The sequence below is a fragment of the Chionomys nivalis genome, chromosome 6 (assembly GCF_950005125.1).
Source record: "Chionomys nivalis chromosome 6, mChiNiv1.1, whole genome shotgun sequence".
Classification (NCBI taxonomy): domain Eukaryota; kingdom Metazoa; phylum Chordata; class Mammalia; order Rodentia; family Cricetidae; genus Chionomys; species Chionomys nivalis.
Window position 1 is genome coordinate 19,777,268 of NC_080091.1, and position 24,842 is coordinate 19,802,109.

Genomic DNA, 24,842 nt, shown 5'->3' on the forward strand with positions numbered 1-24,842 from the left:
CTCACTGGCTTAAAGAAATGTGCAACTTGCTTTCAATGACCCTACCATGTTTTTTATATTTCTTCAAAAAAGTTAACAGGTACTGTTAATTATGTAATTCTGTATCAGTTTCCCACCAAGACACCTCTTAAAAAGTAGTGAGCTGGGATTTATTTGACCTTCTAGTTCAGCCACATAAATTCTTTAAGATGCCACTGAAAAAATAATATTGAATTTAACGGAACTGAAGAGAAATGTACATTCTCCAGTAGTCTTATAAGAAGACAAGGTATGAAGTATTTTAAATTGAGAGATAAAGTTTAAATATACAGTGATGTACAAATTGTGAAATATTCAATATTTATTTGCTTATATTTTCAGTAACTATTATAAACTTGGTTGAATTACAATCAAGTTTCCTCTCTTTCTTTCGCTTATGTTCATATGCATAGGGGTGTGTGTGTGTGTGTGTACATCAGAGACTAATCTTGGTGTTAGTTAGCCTTGGTTCTCCAGGAGTTGTTCACCTTGTTCTTTGAGACAGGGTGTTCACTGGTACCTCGTACCTAACCATTAGGCTAGGTTGGCTAACCAGTGAACCCCAAGGTTCCTCCTGTCTTCTCCTCTCCCAGACTGGGCTTACAGGTGTATGCTACCATGCCTGACTTTTTATATGGATGCTGAGGATTCGATTATGGTCTTGTCCTTGAATGGCAAACACTTTTCTGACTGAGCTGTCTCCCCTTCCCGAGTCACCCGTGATTGATTTGTCTTTGATGTTTAGGTTCCAAACTACTGTCAGGTTTTGTTTTTTTAAATAATCTTTTATTCTTTTTTTTTTTTTATAATAGCCATGTTTCAGACATACCACATTGTTGCTCATATGACAGTGCTCCACACTTACCTATGTTTTCATTTTAGTTATCTGTACTATTATCGTTTATTTGTAATTAACTGTAGTAAAAATATTAAAAGGAAAATTCCATAAATAAGAACTTTTAAGTAACTCATAGTAGTCGTAATTGCTCTGTTTTATTGTTGCTAATCTCACATATGTATGTATAGATAGGAGAAAATCATGTGTGTGTATATATGTATATGTAAGTGATCTTTAAACTGATTATTTTCTGTCTTTTCTTCAGTCTATCCACTACCATCAGAATTCTTATTCTACAATACTAAACTGATCTTGTGATTTCCCTGAATAAAAGCATTGATTCCTTTCCACATATAGAATGAAATCCAGTTCTCGGACTTTCCGTTCTCTTTCTAAGAGTGGAATTGTACTCCACTTCTGTTGGTGATTAATGCACCTTGTATAGACAATTACTTCCCTTTTCTAGAATGTCTTTTTACTTTTGTTTTGTTACATTTTTCCCTCTTAAACTGCTAGATTCCTCTTTTGTTCTTATTATAATTTTCTGCAGAATTTTGTTAGTACTTCCCCCCTTTTGTACACTAATTGTGATGTTTGCCTCACAGCTGAACATGAGATCCTTTAGGGTAGCAGTTGTGATAGGACGGTGTGGTAAGAAAGCATCGGAAGCAATAGTAGTACCATTTATTGGCTACCTCTTGGAGGTGTGATACTTGGAAAGAATTTAGCACATATTTTACAGAGTATATTAATAATAAGATATAATTAACACAGGGTCTTGCCAGACTCTTGCTGGACCTTGTTTTGTTTGGGGAATAGCACTCAGGAGACAGAGCAGTAGGATCACTGCAAGTTCATGGTCAGTTGGGTCTACATAATAAATTCTAGAAGGAAAAGAATGGTGGTATAGACCTTGTTCCATACTATATCTAAAAGATCTATTGTTTTGCTGTTTCTCAGGACTGTTGCATTCTAATAGGATAAGCCTTAGTGAAATGGATTTGTGATTTGGGGAATTCATAATTTAAAATAAAAACATATTGGTACCTACACTAACTTGTAGACACAGTAGTCTTTTTTGACCTTTTATTTCCATTACTTCGCTAATAAAAAAGGATGAAGATGCTTATATTTTTAAGTTTTATTGATATACAATTAATTAGTTATAAGGTAATAATTATATATAAACTTTTATTTTTTTAAATAAGATCTCTTTATGACCAAGACTGTTGTTATGCTTGACTATTATTCTCTATTTAAACCTAAACTTCATGTTAGGACCCCAAAGATGGACTTTGTGGGGAGTCACTGGATCTTTTTGTCCACCCTGACTGGCCTGAAACTCACTATATAGATCAGACTGGTCTTGAACTCACAGAGATCAGCCTTTCTTTGCTTTTGAAATTGCAAAGATTAAAAGCCTGTCCCACCACTCTTGGAAATTAAATAAATAAATGTGTGTGTGTGTGTGTGTGTGTGTACATCTTAATCAACACAAAATAAGCATAAACATGTCCACCATCCTCCAGGCCTTCTCATCTCCTGGTTTTAAACAAATAGTGATCACCTTTATTTCATTATAGATTGACTTACATGTTCTAGAGTTTCATATAATTGGATCATATGGTGTGTGCTTGTTTTAGATTGCTTCTTCTACTCAACACACTTACTTGGTAGTTGTATGCATCAGTATTTTATCCTGAGGGTGCATATTTTTAATTACATTGGTTATGAAAAGTAAACTTTTTTTACCCACTTTATAGGTTACATTTTGGAGGGGTCCGGGTGGAGCTGATGTGAAAATTTAGTTGAGCCGATGTAAAGCCACTTCTGAGACTTGTTTTAATATATTATGTACAGATTCTTTGGTCGTCCAGACTTGTGTGCACAAAACTTTCAGTGCATTTTAATTTTCAATGAGTGTCCTTTCGTGTACTTAGAGTCTAATTCAAAATAAAGCAGGTAAGAACATTTTACTCAATCTTGGATTATAATGTACTCTGGAATACTATCTCCTTCACCTTTCTTGGGAAGTGTTGGGTGAAAGAAAACCCTTCTAATTTGGCCTCATATGGATAGTAACTCTAAAGTGGTTGCCTCAAACTTAATACTGCCGTTAGTTACAGGTATCAAGCCGTAAGGCACTAATCAATTGTGTGTTAATACTACTAGGAGCTCAGTTTGTGGAGGGAAAAGATATCTTCCTCACGTCATCTTTGATGACTACATTTGAAACTTGTTATTTAATGTTGGGAAGGAAAAAGATCTTTGCTTTGTTGTATTTTTTTTTAAACCCAAGTCATTAAAAATCCATTATATTGCTATTACAATCTCACTCATTGCTATGTCCCTTTTAAAACTTTCAGGTGCATATAATCCATATGTAGAAATAATTGAGCAGCCAAGACAAAGGGGAATGCGGTTTAGATACAAGTGTGAAGGGCGCTCAGCAGGCAGCATTCCTGGGGAGCACAGCACGGACAACAACCGGACATATCCATCTATCCAGGTAACAGGCCCTTCCTCAGCGTCTCACTTCCAGTGGATCGTATTTCACTATGACAATTGAATTCAACACTCAGTTTCTTTTTCATTATGGTTTTGTTTTGAGACAGGGTTTCTCTGTGCAGTCCTAGCTGTCCTGGAGCTCACTCTGTAGACCAGGCTGTCCACCGGCTTCTGCCTCCCCAGTGCTGGGATTAAAGGGGTGCACCACCACCGCCCAATGGAAAGCTCAGTTTCTTAACAGTTACCTCCACAGTCTTTTACTCCCATTCCATTTTTTTTCTTTGTACTTGCTTTGCATTAACCAGGCATGTAGGGAGATCTCTTAGATATGGGCACTTTTTCCTACTGTAGTTCATGTATTAATGTAACTGCAGTGATTCACGGTGCTTACTATATTCTGACACTTTTGGATCTGATCCCTCCTGTAAGCATGAAGCTTTTAGTAAGGAGAAGGCGTTCTCTATATATGGTGGTGAGGGGGAATTATAGTATATGCTAAACATGGATTTGGAAACTCTAATTTTCTTTCAATCTTTTAGTTTCAGAGCTATTAATAAGGAAAACTTTCCCCCTCTTTTTTCCTTACCTTTATTGCACATCTCTAGTACTCTTGAGTTATCATCTAAATTATCACTTTTTTCTCTGTGTATTTAAGGTGTGTGTGTGTGAATGTAGGCACTCATGCCTCAGTGCCCATGTGGATGTCAGGACAGGCTTGGGTAGGTTGGTGCTTTTCTTCCACGTTTATGAGTCAGGGTGTCTCTGTTGTTTTCTCACTCAATATATCTAGTGTCCTCCTGCTTCTGCTTCCCATCTCCTGACAGCAGAGTTTGTATCACAGGTGATCAAGTTCCTGGTCTCTATCTTTTTTTGATGGACAGTACTGGGGATTGAACCTAGAATGCTAGGCAAGTGTTTCTACCACTGAGATAGATTCCTAGCCTGTGAAGGTAGTTTTTGACTGAAAATGAATTTGGCAAATGTACCATATTTATAAGGTATGTTTATATGTTTTATTTATAAATTATATTTACTTGCCTTTTAATTTTTACAATTTATTTGCTCATGTTTGATGTTTTGAAACAAAATTTCACTAGACTAGGCTAGCCCCAAACTTGTAGTGCTATTCCCTCTTGTCTCTGCTTCCTTCACACTGGGAATATAGGCATGCACAATCATGCCTAGCTGCTTTTTTTTTTAAATATTTATTTATTTATTTATTATGTATACAATATTCTGTCTGTGTGTATGCCTGAAGGCCAGAAGAGGGCGCCAGACCTCTTTACAGATGGTTGTGAGCCACCATGTGGTTGCTGGGAATTGAACTCAGGACCTTTGGAAGAGCAGGCAATGCTCTTAACCACTGAGCCATCTCTCCAGCCCCGCCTAGCTGCTTTTTATCGCTTAAATTCCAATTATAAAGCTTAATAGTGAGTTGATATGGTAGCACATGCCTGTAATCCAAGCATTTGGGAGGCAAAGACAGGTGGATCTTTAGTTTGAGGATGCATAAGAAGTTCCAGGCCAATGTGAACTGCTTTTGTTTGTTTTTGGTTTTGTCGAGACAGGGTTTCTCTGTATCTTTGGATCCTGTCCTAGAACTAGATCTTGTAGACCAGGCTGGCCTCGAACTCACAGAGATCCGCCTGCCTCTGCCTCCCGAGTGCTGGGATTAAAGGCGTGCGCCACCACCGCCCGGCTCCAATGTGGTAGGAGGATTACTTGGGTCCAGAGACCAGTGTGGATAAAAGACATTATCTCAAAATCGAATTTGAAAAATGGTTCTTAATCTTTCATGATTAGATCTGAAATCACTTCTTTGTAACTAGCTTATTTACAATTTATTTTATTGAACCTAAGAAGAATTACAAAGTTAAAACAATAAGTCCATTGTCAAGTTATGTATTGATTTCCAAATTTCTCTTCTTTTTGTTTTAACTGATATGTAGATGCTGAAATTAAGCATATTAATGAACTGTCATGTAATGTCTGATACATGTATACATCATGTAATTCTTAAATCAGGTTAAACATACTTAACTGAAACATTTATCATCCTTGTAGAAACATTCAAAGTCCTCTTAGTTTAGTTAAATACACAGTATTTTTGTACAAAGTCACCATATTGTATAATAGTGTGCCTAGAGCTTTTTTGTCCCATCTACTGTACAAATTAAATTGTAAAAAGTTTTTATTGTTATATGTTTATGTGCCTGATACAGATACTAGGATCTCAACTCTGGTCCTATGGAAGACCAGGAAGTGCTCTTCCTTTTGAGCTATCATTCTAGCCCTATAACTTCATGCTTTTAAATAACATTTTTGGCAACAGTATTGATTTGGGTTATCTCAGTTCTTTTAAGTATTCAAATGGAAGAGATATAGTGAAAAGTTAATTTAAAAATTCTGTTCTTCCAATCTTGTGAGTCATTTCAGCTCCTCTTAAAAAAATGTTCCTAAATTTTATTTATGAATTCATACAAAACATTCCAGACAGTGTGTCTTGACCCTCACTCCCCACTCCTCTTTGTTCTAGTTAACCTGGAAGTAGCACAGGCATTTCAGAGTTATTTCTGCTGTTAGCAATGATGCACAGCCAGACATGCAGCCAGTCCTGGAGAGTGGTCTTTTATGAGATATTTCAAGTATCGTTTGGAAGAAGACACCTTGGAGGAGACAGTGATCTTGCTCCTGCTCCTTTTGATGGTCACAACCCCTCCGTCAAGATTTCCAGCTTTTCCTCTCGTCTCAAATCTCTCTGGTGGAACTGCTGGGAACCAGCAACATCCACGATGCTGATGCTGTCTTCTGTAGGGTGGGTGCAGTCAAGGGCGAATTTCAAACCCTGCTTTTTCCCCCTCCTTTGCCACAGCTCTTTTTCATGGGCCATCTGTCCTCAGAATACCATGTTTTTGTTGTTTGTTTTTTAATTCTTTTTTTTTTTTTCAAGACAGGGTTTCTCTGTGGTTTTGGAGCCTGTCCTGGAACTAGCTCTTGTAGACCAGGCTGGTCTTGAACTCACAGAGATCCGCCTGCCTCTGCCTCCCAAGTGCTGGGATTAAAGGCGTGCGCCACCACCGCCCGACTGTTTTTTAATTCTTGAACTTTTTTAGACTCACTCCCTCTGCCCCCCCCCACCCTGTGCACATGCACACACGTGTAAAGGTCAGAGGACAGCCTTCAGGGCAGTGCTCTCATGTACTGTGTGAGATCCAGAGATTGCACTTCTTGGTGGCAAATGCTTTTACCTAAGCATAGCTCCATCTAACCAGCCCTTAGTTCTTCTTAAATCATATTACTTTATGCATCAAAATTATGTGTATGATTTGTGTCTTTTCTGCTCCAACGGGTTCTAAACACTTTACAGCTTGAATTCTTTCTCCATCAGCCTATTTTGTAGTTTTAGCAATTGTGAGTGGATATGATCAGTATACACTGTATAAGTAAATGTATGAAACTTTCAAAGAAAAAATATAAAACAGACAGTGGTACATGTCTTTAATCTCAGAATTTGGGAGGCAAAGGCAGGTGGGTCATATTTACTTGCTATTATTTTCAGTGTGGCTTAAATATGTTTTTCAAGGCATATTTATGGTATGACAGTGTAACCCAAAGCAAAGCACTAAAAAGCTAACCTCTAACTAAGCATTTCCTTGTACTCCATGACCCACTCCTCCAAAAAAAATATCAACTTTCCAGGTTGTGTTGGTGCACACCTTTAATCCCAGCACTTGGTAGGCAGAGGCAGGCGAATCTCTGAGTTTGAGGCCAGCTTGGTCTACAGAGTGAGTTCCAGGACAGCCAGGGCTACACAGAAAACCCTGTTTGAAAAGAGAGAGAGAGAGAGAGAGAGAGAGAGAGAGAGAGAGAGAGAGAGAGAGAGAGAGAGAGAGAGAGAGAGAGAGAGAGAGGAAAAGATATCAACTTAAAAAGATATCAACTTATTTGATTTATTTAGATTTTGGATTTTGACACAGATCTCATATAACTCAAGTGGGCCTCAAACTCATCAGTAGCTGAGGAGACCTTGAACTTCTGAAAATTGTTGTCTCTTCCTGTTGAGGTGGTTAATGTCGTTCTGGGAATCAAACCCAGGGTCTTGTGCACACTAGGCAAGCATTCTACCAACTGAGCTACATCACCAATACAGTTTACCTGTTTTGTGTTTGGTTTTTCAAGACAGAGTTTCTCTTTGTAGCCTTGGCTGTCCTGGAAGTCACTCTGTAGACCAGGTTGACCTTGAACTCACAGAAATCAGCATTCCTCTGCCTCCTGAGTTCTGGGATTAATGGTATCACCACAATGACCAGCATGCTTGCCGGTTTTGGTTTGTTTTTTCAAGACAAGGTTTCTCTGTAGCTATGGAACCTGTCCTGGAACTAGCTATTGTAGACCAGGGTGGCCTTGAACTCACAGAGATCCGCCTGCTTCTGCCCCCGAGTGCTGGGATTAAAGGTGTGTGCCACCACCACCTGACCTGGTTTTAAAAGGGAGAAAAGTAACCAGATGATAAAACTAGATGAAATTAGGGCAGAAAGAACATTTCGGGAGAGTTGAAAGATGGTTTTCCCTGCTGGTATTCTCTGAAAACTTTAATCTCAAGTAAGCTGCTGATTATTTGAACTTTATTCAGTGCTGATTTCATTATATGCTTGAATTTAGTGGATCAGTTTTTTATATTTGTTTGCTTTTAAAACAGGGTGTTGTTGTTTGTAGCCCTAGCTGGCATTGAATTTGTGCCGGTCCTTTTTAGCCTTCCAAATGCTGGGGTTACTGGCATATGCCACGATATACCATCTGGCAGCTCTGTTCTTAACAAGATATACTTACGGATTGTACAATTAATTTCCCATTTCAGATTATGAACTATTATGGAAAAGGAAAAGTGAGAATTACGTTGGTAACAAAGAATGACCCATATAAACCTCATCCTCATGATTTAGTTGGAAAAGACTGCAGAGATGGCTACTATGAAGCAGAATTTGGACCAGAACGGAGACCTCTGTTGTAAGTATGCAGTCACAGAAATCTTTGCAGTAGGACAAGAATAGCATTAGTTTTTAGCAAAATTAATTTCATATTTAATTTACTATAGCTTACATTTAAATTTTTAATTTTATTTTTCATCTGTAGGGCACATGCATGGGCCATGGGGTGCATGTGGAGGTCTGAGTTGGTCTAGCTCGTGAAGCTGGTTCTTTCCTCTGCCATGAGAACTCTGAGGATTGAACTTAGGTCACCAGGTGTGGTTGCAGATGCCTTTATCCCCTGAGCCATCTCACCAACCTGATATTTAAGTTTTTGTTTTTACCATTGGCATTAGAATTGTCCTTTCAATCAGCAGAACTACTTCCTTGAGAGTTGGAGGTTTAGACAGCTCATGTAACCCAGGCTGGACTCAAACTTGCTTCCTGCCTCCACCTCCCAAATCCTGGGTTTGCAGGTAACACCACCATGTCTGGCTCAGCTGGAGTACTTCTTTTAAAAATTTGTGTGTTCTTCTTAGTGTTTCAAATAGGGTTTATATAGGCCAGGTGGCCTTCCAGAGGACCCGGACACTGAGAGTCAGGGTGAGGTTAGCCATAAAGTACCACATCAGTTTGTGCAGACTGAGCTCAAGACAGACTGCTGCCCTGTTAGGCTAGCAGTCTGACAGCCGAGCTGTACGCCTGCCACTCCTTATCTCATCAGTTTGGGCTGTCTGGAGACAGAATCTCACTGTGTAGCTCAGCCTAGCTTCCAACTTGTAGAGATCCTCCTGCCTCAACCTCCAGAGTACTGGTTACAAGCATGCGTTACCATATGTGGATAGGTGTTCTTCTTTATAATTATTGAAAGTAAAGAAAGCTTTTTATGTTGTGATATATTTCAACATTCTGCATAATCTATGAAAAATTTGAGGCCAACCTGGAAGGCATTGTTTCAAAAAAAGTTCCTCATTAATAGTAATAACACAAAACACAAAAAGCCCAACTAATGCACATTTGACAAGCAATACTACTGCCTGCATTACTTGAACTTCTACCCGGCGTTTTAAACTTTCAACTGTTTGTGTCTTGAAATACTCTTTGTGATTTCTGTAAGACAAACTTGTTTTAATTTGCAGTTTTCTAGCTGTCCTTCCATATGGCCTCTGTGTTTCCATCTCTGTCACACTCCAGTGCCTCTAATTTATCTTTTCTGGTATTTCAAGACAGGGTTTCTCAGTGTAGCCCTAGCTGTCCTTGAACTCAGAGATCTGCCTGCTTCTGCCCCTGCCTCTGGCACTAAAGGATTGCACCTCTAATCTTACATTGCAGTCGTGAGAGTATTCTTTAGTTGTCTCTGCGCACAGTGCCCTTTCATAGGGCCTCCTCATGATCTGTTTCTTTTGTCTTCCTAGTGAAGTCCATAGTATCACTTCCCACAGGAAGCCTGCCTGCCCACCTGAATTGATCCTATTATACGCTCCTTCCCATAGAGTATGTTTACTTTCATAAAACTTGTTATGATTCAGTTGAGTGGTTTTTGCATATGATTATTTAGTAGTTCAGCAGACTTGAGCTAGCGGGTTTTTGGTTTGTTTTTTTTTTTTTTTTCTGTAAATCGCTAGTGGTATCATAGGCTTTACAAGCCTTTTAGACTCTATGTCTGTCCTACTCAGCCCCGCTATTCCAGGAAAGCAGTCACAAATGATACATGAGTGTATGGGCATGTTTGAGTTTCAATACAAACTTCATTTGCAAAAACAGCAGTGTGTTGAATTGGCCCATGAATTAGAGTTTGTCAGTCCCACATTCCCAGCACTAAGGTTCCATGAAGGGAGAAATCGTACATCTCCATTCCTTTCTAGAGTTTTAACGCACAGTTGGAACTCCAGAATATGTTGAATGACTATGAAGGAATAAATGGGAGAATGAACCAAATACCCTAATGATTTTTGGTTTCCTTAACGCAGAAGGTTTTTGTCTTGTTCCCTTCTTTTCTCTTTCTGCTAGTGTTGGGGTTGATTCCAGAGTGTCATGAGCTAGACAAGTACTACACTACTGAGTTCATGCCTAGCTCTTGGAGTTTTGAAACCCCTCATTACTTTTAATATTCTGTGCATTAGCAGGTGTGACTATTCAGATGAGACAAAACCAAGTAGTATATACTAGGGTGAAGAATTCTTTAAAACCTTTTATTAGAGGAAAAAACTAAAAAACACAATAAGAATCTCTCAAAGATTCTTTTTGAGAAGGAATTACTTAGTTACAGGATTTCAAGAAAGGATTGAGAATTCATAGCTTATTTATTTTTGTTATTGGAGGTGGAGGAAGGAAATGTCAGAGTTATTTTAGGTGCTGGTGAAGTCACAGGTGTGTGAGTGCCGAGCATGAAGCATGAACACAAAGGCAGCACGGATGTGGAGTAGAGTGAGCCAGGTAGCTGCAAGTGCCAAGTGAAATGGGAAGAAAAGGCGGCGTTCTTATCATTGAGTTTTGCTTCCTTATTCACACCCACCCATCTCGAATGATGTCATGGTTTTTCCATGTGGGAACAAGTATGACTGGGTGGTAGCAGGGGAGTTCCCCCCACCATCATCTGTATTACACATATGCAAATGAATAATATTTGTAGCTATTGAGAAGTTTTCCATAAGTGACCTTCTGAATGTGTTAGTGTTAGTATTAAACCTCTCTAATTAAAAAAAAAAAAAAAAACCATTTCGCTCCTATAACATGGCATAAAGTGTATTCTGTAATCTACGACAGAACTTGAGGTCAGCCTGGAGTACACAGCGAGACACTCCAGCTGCTCACTGTGATTTGATGTAGTTGATGACACTGATGACACAGCTTTCAGAGATGAGCTAGAGAGACAGCATAAACGAACAGAGGAATCAGACATAAGAAGGCTAGCCAGGTCCCCATCAAAGTGAGAGCTGTACGTAAGGGGGCACAGTTGCCTCTGTGCCTAAGTGCTGTCAAGCCTCTAAAACAATCACAAAGCCAGGAATACTGATGTTCTTCTCTAGTTACTTAACTTTTAAGTTCCATGATGTATACAGATTTTTTAAATTCAGTAACCACTCCTATAAAATCTTTAATAAATATAGGTTATAGGAGCAAATCATGCCTGCATATTTCAGGGTGTGGCTGTCTTTGCACCTCTTGATACTCAAATTTTAGTGAATTGATCATGAATTTGTTTGGAATGTGAAATTTTGCTTTTCGGTGTTTTTTTTAAAAAATGTTTATCTACCTTGGTACATTTGACTAGGCATATCAGTAAAATATGATTATAAAATAGTATATTTGAAAGTGAAATAGTACTATGTATACTTTTTTGGTTTGGTCTTTTGCAACAGCGTTTCCCACAGTCTAGGCTAACCCTCAGACTTTTAGGTAGCTGAGGATGATCCGCGTGCCTCCATTTCCCCAGCACTGTGATTCAAGGCAAACGCCACCGTGCACACTATTTGTATATTAGCAGTTCTCTTAGACAGTTCTACTTTTTGTTACTCTTGTATCTTTATCATCAAAATCAGAAACAGGATCCATGTCCTAGTAGCTGGATTTGACCGGAAGGAGACTTCTCAATGTTGACTGTGTTTGATATTTTTAACCGTGATGTGATTTTGAAAGTTTCATTTTTTGTTCTTAGTTTTCAGAATTTGGGTATTCGGTGTGTAAAGAAAAAAGAAGTGAAAGACGCTATTATTTTAAGAATAAGTGCAGGAATCAATCCTTTCAATGGCAAGTATTTTGTTACAATTTCTACTATTTGAATATCGATGGACTGTGATTTCTATTTACATTATAATTCTACTTGTTGACTTGTATTTGTACCCAAGGAATCAAGTGTATTTAAGTAGACAGTGTCTTTTTTTTTTTTAAGGAGGCTTCCCCTTCCCCTTTCTTATTGTTTATTTTGACATAAGTTCTTCCTTTGTTGCTCTGATGGGTCTATTACTACATATTGCAGAGTGACCTTGAACTCCCAGCAATCCTCCCTCCCTCATCAGCCTTCCAAGTACTTGGATTATAGATGTGAGCCACCATGCCTGGCTAAAACAAACGAAAGGAAAAGTAAACCTGCTGCAGGTGTTTTGATTCTCTTTGAATATGCTTATTCCTTATGCCACTCGTGCGAGGAGCAGCATTCGCTCCTCTTTCTGAATAGGCGCTCCATGCTCTCCTCCCTCCCCCACAGTTGTTTCCCAATAGGAATCTCCTAAGGCCTTACTGACTTGAATTGCTGTTTCGCTGAGGCTGGCCTTGTCCCTGCCTCTACTTATGCCTCCCAAGTTCTGCCATTACAGACCTGCAGCACCATACCTGGCCACTCAAAATATTCTTTAGACTTCTTTAGATTTTTAAGTATGAATGTTTTGCCTGCCTGTATGTATATGTACCACGTGTGTGCCTTGAAGGTCAGAATAGGGCACTGAATCCCCTGGAACTTGAGTTGCAGATAGATATGAGTCACCATGTGGGTTCTGGGAATCAAACCCAGGTCCTCTGCAAGAGCAACAAGTACTCTTAAACACTCAGGTGTCTCTCTAACCCTTCAAAATATTTTTGTGATATGTTTTTGTATTGGCAAAATATATCTTGCTATTTAGCACATTTTATTGACTAAAGCACTTACTAGCCATTTTATTTTTAAGTTATTGTTCCGGGACAATGGCTTACCACATAACACATGTCTATCCAAGAATGGCTTGAATTTCTGATCCTCCCGCCTCCACCTCCCAGTACTGGGACCATCATCACACTTGGCTTATGCACTGCTGGGGATAACTCAAGGTTTCTTGGAGTGCTAAACAAGCCCTCTGCCAACTGAGCTGCTTCACTGACCCTAAGCATTTATTCCTTATGAGACTATTTGGGTATGGCATCTAGTACCTTGTAGCGTTCTGTATTGTCAATAGATAAATGTTTGCTGAAGTGGATGCGGTTATCCTTACTTTAAAAAGTCTTCATTCTAAAGTCCTGTGTAGCTACGTACATAGTTTTGTTGGTCTAGGCGTGGTAGAGCACACATGTATTTCAAGCTGCTTGAGACTGCATCCTCAAACTCACTATGTAGCTGAGAAGAACCTTGTATTCTATTCTGAGCCTTTAGTCACTCATTAACTGAAGAGGTGTAATAAATACCTATTATCTGTAAACTCTTATCTTCGGTGTTCAATGAGACATAAAGATGCAGCACACCATTCTGAGCTCGTAGCCCTTTGTCTAGTAGGGTAGCAGCAGCATGTGGAAGTGGTGGTCATGGGAGATGGGAGCCCAAGGGCAGATCTAGTGCTGCACTGATTCAGAGAGAAGGGTGTTTCTTCTCGTCCAGAACGAGACTTTGACTTTGTAGAGCAGTAGTTGAAGAATGGAGATATGGCTCTAGAAGTGAGTGCTTCCTGCCTAAGCACGAAGACCTGAGTATAATCCTAGTGCCCATTTGAAAACAGTCAACACTGGGGAGGTGGCCACAGGGAGTCTGGGGCTGGAGGGTCAGTGAAAGACCTCATCTCAAAACATAAAGTGAAGACAACTAAGTAAGACACCTGGTCTTGCTCTCTGTCCCCTGTAACGATCTCGTCTTTACACACACACACAAAGTAGTTCTTAGTTGGGTTTTCAGCCTTTACTCTGGATCCGTATCACTTATGACTCCTGGTTGGCAGTCGTTTTTAGCCATGCTGTGCCAGAGATGAGAAACATGGTTAAAAACCATGTTAGTTTTATGTAACTGTTCTGCATTCTAAAAATAGCGTTTTGGTGCCCCCTTTTTTTCTTACATAGGGGAGAAGGGTGCAGCGGTATGGAGGTTAAGGACAGCCTCAGATGTTGTTCTGAAACGGGACTTCTCACTTAGAGCTTGGCATTCTGCCAGGGCTCGCTGACTGCCTTCTCATATAAGCCTTGTTACAGCCTGGCCTTTCTACATGGGCTTGGGAGTAGAACTCAGGACCTTGTGCTTGCAAGGTGGGCACCTCACCAACAGAACTGTCTCTCAGCCCCACTCTGACTTTCTAGTTAGGCAGCCATGTTTTTATAGACTCACATGTTAAGCTTGAGAATGCTGATACTGAAATAAATTTCAATGTCAGGTTTGGCATTATGGGCTACACAGTGAGACCTTGTTTCAGTAAACAGAAAAGAAGCCAGTTGTGGTGATCCATCTGCCTGCCTCTGCTTCCCAAGTGCTGGGATTAAAGGCATGGGCTACCCTTTCTGGCAGCATATATGGCTACCCACTAATTTTAAGAAATAAATTTTTATTGGTTGTTCCCTGTAAGACTGGCATTTGTCTAATTGTTTTTCACATTTAGTATTTTAATTTTAATACTAATCTACTGTCTGAGTAAAATTTTCATGTAATTTAACAAAATCCATGCTTTTAAAATATGGTCTATATTAGTAACAATTTATTGCTATAGAGTTGAAATATTATTTCAAAGGCAGCAATATTTTGTTTTAGAAATGGGTTTCTTTTCAAACATCAATGTAAACAAACTGTTCTTGTACTGTTTCTATCACAAGTTGGTATATCTTTTCAGAACTATAAAAATGCCCTGCTGTATGTTTTGTTTGTTTTTAAGCAAATCTGACTTACACATAAAATGTCTTAAGTAAGCCCACACCATCTGGTACCTTCCGCACATCTCATCTCTAACATGTTGGTGTACAGTTAGAATGACCCTTTGCCTCAAATTCCCTCCCTACCGTTTAGCTGTGAAACTTTGGGAAATTATTTCCTCTCTTTAAAATCAGTGTCTTTTCTGTAAAAACAGGGATGACCATGATTCTTGCTAGATGTAGAGGGCAACTACAGACTGGGCCAATTACCATGGTTAACAAAGAATGCCTACTTCCTGTCGCCTACAACTTGCCTCCAGAATTAAGACTTTTATGTTGTCAGTTTGTGATTCTACCCTTAAGTTGCAGGCTCCTAGCGTAGTTCCTCCCTCAACATGGCTATAAGTTCCTCCCTCAACATGGCTATATGTATCACGTTCTGTTAGATAGTAATGGTGTGAGCTTGTGGGCCATCCTAGTTTTGTGCAGGTTTAGGTGCTGCTTAGGGTTACTGGATGTTGTGGGTAGAGAGAAAGACAAGAGGATTTTGTATGTGTAACTATTCTGCATTCTAAAGCTTATGTTGTACTGTTCAGTCCCTGAACAGCAGCTGCTGGACATCGAGGACTGTGACCTAAATGTGGTGAGACTGTGTTTTCAAGTCTTCCTTCCTGATGAACATGGCAACCTGACAACTGCTCTTCCGCCCATTGTTTCTAACCCGATTTATGACAACCGTAAGTACTTTAATTTACTTAAGTCTATAATCTTAGCTTGTTTTATTTCCTTAATTGTTAAAACTTTAAAGTATTTTCTTAATTAGAAAAGGAGTATGTTAGGTGGGTATGGTGGCTCATGTCTGTAATTTTAGCAATCAGAAGGCTGAGACAGGAAGATAAAATCTGAAGGCTTTATGGGCTATACAGTGAGACCTTGTTCAATAAACAAAAAGAAGCCAGGTGTGGTGATCCATCTGCCTGCCTCTGCCTCCAAGTGCTGGGATTAAAGGCATGAGCCACATTTTCTGGCAGCATATATGGCTATCTATTAATTTTAAGAAATCACTACCCAGTTAAAAGGTATTTGGTTAGTTTCCTTCTTGTCTTCTTGTGAACAAATTATACTGAAATAAATATATTTATGTGTGCATTTTAAAGATGTCTATCTACATATCTATCATCTGTCATATCTATGTGTGTATGTTCATGTGTATGTGGAGGGCAGAAGAAAATTTGCAGGACTTCTCTGCTTCCACCCTGGGATCAAATTCAAGTTGTCAGGCTTGGCAGCACTACCATTACCTACTTAACTATATCTTTGGTTTATGAATATTCATATCTTATGCTAATATTCATGGCATTTGTTTTTAGAAGTATAAATTTTGACAAGACTATATCAAAAGATATCGAAGTTTATTTGAAAAAATATAGAACTCCTCCAAAATATTTTGTACACACACATACTCACTCACCAGTGGTGTATGCTACACCTATTTTGCATGTAGAATACTGGTCCATAGAGTATAGAAGTAGATTATTCATATCAGAGATCCTTGGGTGCCTTGAAGGACTATTATAATACTAATGGGCAGATAAATGAAAATTGCATTGCCCTATGGATGTAGCTAATGATGTAAAAAGACTAGTCATGGTGTGCCCTTATCAAAAATTGGGAGGCAGAGTAAGGAGAATTGCTCAGATTCAAAGCTTAGCTAGCCTAGTGTACATAGCTTCCAAAAACAAGAGACTGTGTCTCAAAGGAGGTGGAAATCCAAGACTAGCAAGCACCTAAGATTGTCCTATGACCTCCACACATGTGCCATGGCACATGCTTACCTGTGCTCACACACGCCTACACCCAGACATACCTCAACAACACCTCAACAACACACATACAAATATTCAGTTTCCTTTATCTATATATTAAGATTTTTATCTATTCCCTAAATTATTTTCCTCTAATTTTTCCCCTTACAACATACTAAAATATACTTCTACTTGCTAGTTTTATGCCAACTTGACACAAGCTGGAGCCATCAGAGAGCCTCTATTGAGAAATTGTCTTCATAAAATCTGGCTGTAGGCAGGCATATTAGGGAATTTTCTTAATTAGTGATTCATGGGGGAGGGCCCATTCTATTGTGGGTGGAGCCAATCCAGGGCTGGTAGTTTTAGGTTCTATAAGAAAACAGGCTGAGCAAGCCAGTAGGCAGCACCTCTTTATGACATTTTGTAGCATAAATAATAAAAACACAGTGACAGATATTGGGGTTCAACTCGAAGGTCAGAAAAGCAAAGCAGCTAAGACACTAGAGAGCTCTTACCTCTATGAAATCTTCAGACTGAAAGAGAGAGTTCCTGTCTCATCCTACCTTATATTCCTCTCTAGTGCTGGAAGTAAAGGCGTGCACCACCACCACGCAGCCTCTATGGCTAACTAGTCTGGCTGCTTGGATTAAAGGTGTGTGCCACCACTGCCGGGCCTGTATGGCTGACTAGTGTGGCTGTTTTGCGTTCTGGTCTTCAGGCAAGCTTTATTTATTAAAAGACAAATGAAATATGACTACATTTCCCTTTTCTTGTCTAAAGTAAAAAGAAGACTATAACTAATATAAGGAAACTACATACAGTAAGTGCAATAACTATATACAATATATACAGGCAATAAATACATCAACAATGTCTTGTCCATTTGCATTTGACAAATTCAGAGGAAATACTCCATGTCTCCCTTATCTTGGTGAGTCCAAAGTCCTGCACCTAATTTATTTTCTATCATAACTTGCTTTCTGCATCTGGTAAACAAGGAAAACTATAATTATCTAGTCTTCAACTTCCTCATAAAACTAAGAAGGAAATAATATTAATCGAGTAAGCAGAAAGTGTGAGCAAGTGACTTCTAAAAAATGTGAGAAATGACAGAAACATCTAGCTGCCTGGACAGTCACCCAAAGTTCCTCTGCAATGTTGGGGTATAATCTTCAGCCTACAGACAGGCCTATTATATCCGACAGACTTTTCTGTGAAGCACAATATTCTGAATGGTTGTCCCTTCTTGTCTTGACAATGTCGGGCAGTCACTTTCTTTTGTGTCCTGCTTGTCCATTTAGGACAGCATGCAGTCAGCAGTCAAGGCAGGGGCATTTTCTTGCCCAGGGACTTACTTTTGCCACAAACAAAATAAACTCCGTGTGGAGTTTCTTTGATGTCCATTATCTTCTCTGAAGTAGAATGGTCATGCAGGAGCAGACATGTCTCATTGTCTTAAAAAAAGAACCTGCATTATTAAAACATCTTAAATGCCATATTCTGTAGATCTCTGAAACGTTTGAAGATGACCTGTCTGTCTAAAATACATCTTCATTTAACCTTGAAAATATACCTGATATGAATACAAGTTCCATTATAATAGGTGATTAACTATTAACCTGCATTTCCTTATTATCCTAAACAGTTGGTAATAATAGTTTTCAAGGATTATAAATTTTCATTACATTGTTAAATGAGACTTTTAGGTACAATAGCTTGAACAAGAGTAGGAAATGTATGTACAGTATGTTCTAACAAAATTAATCTCAAATTTGTATCAATATACAAAATGTGTATACAATATACAAAAATCCAATCCAAGGTAAAACATTTAAAACGAGTAGTTGCTTTTTAAAAGTAGATTCAATAATCTATCTTTTTTTCTTATCATATCTATAACCTCCCTTTTTCTTTTCAGACTAGATTCAAATAGACTTTTTTATCGTATCTATATCCCCTTTTTTCTTTTCAGAGTAGATTTAATAATCTACCCTTTTATCCTATCAAATCTATAGCCTCCTTTTTTCTGTTCAAAACAAGAACTCTGAATCTAACCTCCTTTGTTCAACTTTTCTCCTGGCCATAACCAATAACCACCCCCCCCCCCCAAATTATGAAAAATATCCATAACCCATTAAACAACCAAAAACCATTTACACCTTCTCTTTGAAATGTGAGCATCGTATTCCTAAATTTACTTCCTGCTGTCTGGGGCGGGGGGGGGGGGGGAGGCAATAACAGCTTTAGGACATCCTGAAAAGAAAATTTTGGGTCAATTCTCAAGTCTTGGGAGAGGTAGTTGTACCATTTGTTGTCCAGTTTCATTGTTGTTCAATGGGAAAGTGCAGGACTTGTCTCAAGTCCTGGCTAAACTAGTCTTTTAGGCTGGATTATCTCAGTCGCCTTGAAATTGCTCTGAGCAGTTTGTAGTCAAAACCAATCTTTAGGTGGTGTTTTTCAGCTTAGTGGTGTTATCATAGTCCTGGAGGAATCACCATTGAGAGGTTCCATCCTCCTTATGGAGACTCCAAAGATTACTGTTAGGCATGCTCATTGTTCACTGTAGAAAACTAATAGAGACTCAAACCTGAAATTATCTACAGAAAGGCAGATGAAACCTTTATCTATAATTAGTTAGTACTCTGAATGACCATTAACATCATGACAAAACGTTTAGAATTAATCTTACAAATTTTGTACCTTAAGAAAAGTTGTTAATGAGTTATTATAAACTGAAGAATTAGAGATTAGTAGCAATAAAATAGTCCTTAAATATTTGTTTTTCTGCTGTCTCATATCAGGTGACTCTTCTGACATGAGACAGAGATTTTGGATTTCACTTTAATAAGCTTACTTGGATTTAGAGAAGGAGAGAGCCACACTCTAGATCCAAAGCCAGCTTTCATCTTTAATAGGACTGGGACTACAAAAAGACCATTTGTGTTATACATCTGTAGAGGATAGAAGAAACATATGTTTAGGAAGATCTATGAAATTTTATTCTGTTGGAAATGTGATATACCAATAGGCCAATTAACTCTTTTTCTTTGAACTTTTTTTCTGTATGATTTGCCCTTTTTCTTCTGATGTCTCATTTTTCCAGTGGGGTCTTCAGATTTCTTAGCTGGATACATTTATTCTCCTGAAAAGACTGAAACAAAACCCTTATCGAACCCTAATTTTGAGGGAGATTCTCTTTTGGCAAGTTATATCTGATCAAATGGAAAGTATTTGTTAGTTTTATAGGTTAGTTTAGATTAAATGGTCATGTTGTTTGATGGACTATCATCTCTTCTAATTAAGAGTGTCTCTTGTTCAAATTGAATTTTTATCAATTTTGATGGTATCCATAGCTTTTCTTTCCCTATGGAAACAAGCAAAACCCCTTCCCCAAATGTAACAGTTGTCCTGGGTTCCATTTTGAGATCAACACATCTTTAAAGTATATTAGCTGATTTAATTCGGTAGTTTTTTTTTCTACTACCCAATGTCTCTCCTTTGTCATTAGCATTTAGGAAATTCAAAATTAATAAAGCATTGTGCAAACCATTTCTGGGGATCTTTGTCATCCCTTCTGTTTATTTAACATCATTTAGAGTTTGATCTTTCTATAACTGCCTGCCTTGTAGGATTGTGTTGTATACCTGTAATATGCTTTATATTATAAGCAAAAAAACTTATTTTCTTAGAGACATATGCTGGAGCATTGTCTGTCTTCTTTATTTGTACAGGTATACCCATGAAGGCCATAAATTCCAGCAAATGTGTGATTACTCAATCAGCCTTTTCCAAACTCAAAGCAGTTGCCTGTAACACGAACAGGGCCTGCTTGTTGGAGTTTCTGTCCCGCCCGGTACCCCACAGCCCGCAATCCCCAAAGAAAATCACACAGAGATCATCTCTATAAGTTATAAAGCCGATTGGCCCATTAGTTCAAGCTTCTTATTAGTGCTTGTAACTTATATTAAACCATTATTCTGATCTGTGTTAGCCATAGGCTCAGTACCTTTTTCAGCTGGCAGGTCACATGTTGCTTCTTCAGTGGTCTGGGCTGGACTGGGAGAAATCAACTTCCTCCTTCCCAGAATTCTCCTGTTCTCATTGCATCATTTCTACTTCCTGTCTGGATTTCCCACCTATACTTCCAGACTGGCCAATCAGCATTTATTTAAAACATGATTGACAGAATACAATTATCCTGCACCACTTCCCCCTATCAAAGGCCAAGGCAGTCTCTTTATTTGACCAATGAAAGTAACACATAGACAGAAGACCCACCTATATCAGTTGCCCATTGAACACCTGAATAGGTATCAATGGTGTGGTGTACATATTTTAGTTTTCCAGAATCTACAAAATGGAACATATCCATTTGCCAGATTTCATTCCTTTGAGTACCCTTTGGATTGCTTCCTGCAGGTAGTGGTGTTTGATCACATAAAGTAGGACATTTCCTTATAATTTCCTTGGCTTGCTGCCACATGATAGAAAAGTCTCTTTTTAAAAAGCTTTGCCATTGACATGATGGTTTTTGTGAAATTGTGAGGCCTTCAGCACATTTCCAGTCAATGACTAATGGATTTCTGCATTATCTTTTGCTAGAGGATCTGGCAGACCCATATGGTATCAGATGTATGTTATGTATATGGGATGATTCCTATTCCTGATTGTATGTTATACCTGAATAAGTAATAATGTCAATTCTATATCATCTGGTATGAATTCAGCAGTTTCAATATGTAAAACAATTCTTTCTGCATATTGCAAATTGATAACTATGTTGAGAGGATATTTAAAATCCCTTAGTATCAAGAGAATGGCATATAATTTTGACTTTTGGACAGTATTATAAGGGCTTTGATCCACTTTACTTAAATTTGTAATCTGATTTGTAATTTGTCTTTCCTGATTTATTTGCTTCAGTGTAGAATGTAGGGGCTCCAGTTACTGGTATGTCCCATACAATATGAGGAAGGATCCAGTTAGTTCTCTTTATAAGTTGAATTCTGTTGCTTTGGGGATAGTTGTTAATCACTTCAAAAAAATTACTACAAGATCCTTGCCAGGGTTCACTTTCTTCCCATAATTCATCATTATTAAAAGGTACTATATGTAATTTCTGATGGGTCTATTCTTACTAATTAATGAAGTCTCAACTTTCCTTTTTGTATTAACTCAAGAGACTTTTTCCATATAATTTTTAAATTTTGTATTCAGTTTATGTGTTAAAAGACCAACTCTAAGATAATATCTTTCCTTTGCATTAAAATTCCTGTAGGGGAATGTTTGGAGGGTAATATGACCAAAATGCAGTTAAGATTTGGATCTACACGATCCACCTGTGACTTCTGTAATTTCTCTTCAATCAAAGGCAATTCTCTCTGAGCTTCAGTTGATAATTCCCTGGGACTATTTAAAATAGTTCTTGTCAACATCTAAGGTTTTGTTTAAATTAATCATGGCATCAGGACCTATCCCAATAGCATGCCGTAGATGAGAAATGTCTCCTAGCAATCTTTGGAAGTCATTAAGTGTCTGCAATCGATCGCTCTTAATTTGCACCTTTTGGGGTCTAATATGTTGTAAACCTATTTTATAACCTAAATACTCAAAAGAATCTCCTCTTTGTAGTTTTTCAGGATCAATTTGTAATCCCCAACAGTGCAAAATTTTCTTTACTTCTTCAAACATTCTTTCTAAAGTATCTCCTTTTGAATCAGATAGCAAAATGTCATCCATATAATGGTAAACTATAGATTCAGGAAATTGCTTACATATCATTTCCAATGACTGACTTATCAAATGTTGTCACAGGCCGGGGCTATTTAATATCACCCATGGGAAAATCTTCCATTGATATCTTTTAGCTGGCTGAGAATTATTATAAGTAGGCAATGTAAAGGCAAATTTTTCTCTGTCCTTTTCTTGTAAAGGTATAGTGAAGAAACTATTTTTAAAATCAATATCTATAAGAGGCCATCCTTTAGGTAATAGAGAAGGCAATGGAATTCCAGACTGTAGAGAACCTATTAGGTGAATCACCTTATTAACAGCTCTTAGATCTGTCACCATTCTCCATTTTCCACATATCTTTTTAATAACAAATACAGGATAATTACAAGGACTGGTTGGTTCTTTCATATGCTTTAATATGATTGCTCCTGTATCAGCTGTTGTAAAGCCTGTGGTTTCTTTATTGTTAAAGGCCATTGCTCACCCATACAGGTTTGTCTGTCAACCATTTTAAAGGTAGGGCTGTTGGTGCCTTTGAAATATCAGCAGCTGTTGTGACCTGTTCTGTACAACCTGAATGGTCAGTGACTGTTCTTTATAATATCTTGTAACATTTTTCCCAAAAACATACATTAATTTATAATTTGTTTCTAAGATTTGTGGAATGTTAATCTGAGTATTCCATGACTGTAACAAATTATGTCCCCACAAATTTATTGCTATGTTAGCCACATATGGTTTTAATATTGTTCTTTGTCCTTCTGACCCTATACATTTGACCCATATCATGTTCTGCTTTACCTGAGATAAAGTTATGATCCCTAAAAACTGAACATTTACATCCTGAAGAGGCCAGTCTGAATGCCAAGATTCTGATGAAATTGTTACATCTTTATCTGTGTCTTCCAGACCTTCAGTGACAATGTCATTTATTTGTATTTTTAATTTTGGTCTCTGTTCCTTCATATAAGTTGTCAAAATACTTTATGGTTTCTCCTCAATTTTTTGTTCTTTCTTCTATACCTGTTCTATTATCCAGAGCAGTATGATTTCTTATAATAGGCATTAGGTTCATTATTTGCTCTGGGAAGAAGTTTCCTCTATGACGGTAGGGAACAACTGAACCAGATTTGGCATAGGAGCCTGCGAGAGGCCCCTCAGGGAGTTTCCTGATGGCAAAGAATTACCTTGTCTATTCCTTGTTGACGTGTATTCATTAGTCTGATACCTGCCTTTTCCACACCTCTGCATAATCCAGAAGGGAGGAGCATTCTGAATGGATTATTCTTAGAAAAAAAAATGATTTCTAGGAATGCATTTTGTACAGTCCATTTTAAGGTTTGCCACAACATTTAAGTTGTTTGCCACAACTATAGCATTTGACATTTTGAGTTTTCCTCAAACCTCTGGAAATCACCTTTCCTATCCATGCACCATCATGATCATGACATTCAATATTAACTGTATCTAGAATTCATTTATCCAAAGGTGCAAACCTTACCTTTAATGGCCTAATTATCCTTTTGTATAGAGCACTGGCATTTTCAAAAGCCATATATTCAATTATTATTTGTCTAGCTTCTGAATTTGGTTTCATTCTATTTACTACTAAAGTCAATCTTTTTAAGAAATCCCTAAAGGCTTCCTTGGGCCCTGTATAACTTTAGTAAATGACTCAATTTTCTTTCCTATTTCTCCAATTCTGTCCCAAGCATTCAAAGCGGCTGAGTGGTATAACTCTAAGGTGTGGTCATCATATACAGATTGCCTTTCTAAAGTAGCATCATCTCCTTCTCCAACAATTTGATCTTAGGAGAATTCCCTACCTCTGGCTTTACTGCATTGTTCAATAATCTTAACTTCTTCTCTGAACCTGGTACTCCATTGTAATTGTGGACAAAGCTCTCAGACACCTGTAACTAAGTCTATCCAGTCTTTAGGGTGATTCTGTTATTAACTGACCACAGATTTAACATTGGCTTCACAAAAGGTGAACGCATGCCATATGAGACTATTGCTTCCTTGAATCTCCTTAAATCTAACAATATCACAGGAGTCCAGTTAACTGTAACAGAGCCTCTGCCATCTGGTAATTCCTGTAACATTACTGGATATATCAAAGTTGGTTGTCTGAAAACCTTAGGCTTTTCCTCTGTATTCTTATAATGCAAAGCTGAAGTTGGTTCTGCATTAAATTCCTCTGTCTGGATTTGAATATCTCTGTGATCTGTTTCATTAGGTTTTTCTCAGGCCTGTATCTTAGCATTCAGATTAACAAATGTTTTTAGTAATAAGACAAAAATCATAAAGCTGATAATGTTTATAATTGACATTACATAAATCTCATCTAAAATATTCTCTCATTTAATCATTTCATTTTAAAACTGTCTAGCATAT

At 38.0% G+C, this 24,842-nt stretch overlaps 1 protein-coding gene across 2 annotated transcripts in view; it reads left to right on the forward strand.

Annotated features, from left to right (window-relative positions):
• The window catches only part of Rel (REL proto-oncogene, NF-kB subunit), a 37,387-nt gene that overhangs the window by 6,901 nt on the left and 5,644 nt on the right, over positions 1 to 24,842 (forward strand). For both annotated transcript variants that reach the window (XM_057772436.1, XM_057772438.1), the window contains exons 2-5: positions 3,223 to 3,365; positions 8,223 to 8,371; positions 11,990 to 12,081; positions 15,501 to 15,641. In XM_057772436.1, coding sequence (XP_057628419.1) covers positions 3,223 to 3,365; positions 8,223 to 8,371; positions 11,990 to 12,081; positions 15,501 to 15,641 — 525 coding nt within the window. The remainder of the gene's footprint in view (positions 1 to 3,222; positions 3,366 to 8,222; positions 8,372 to 11,989; positions 12,082 to 15,500; positions 15,642 to 24,842) is intronic.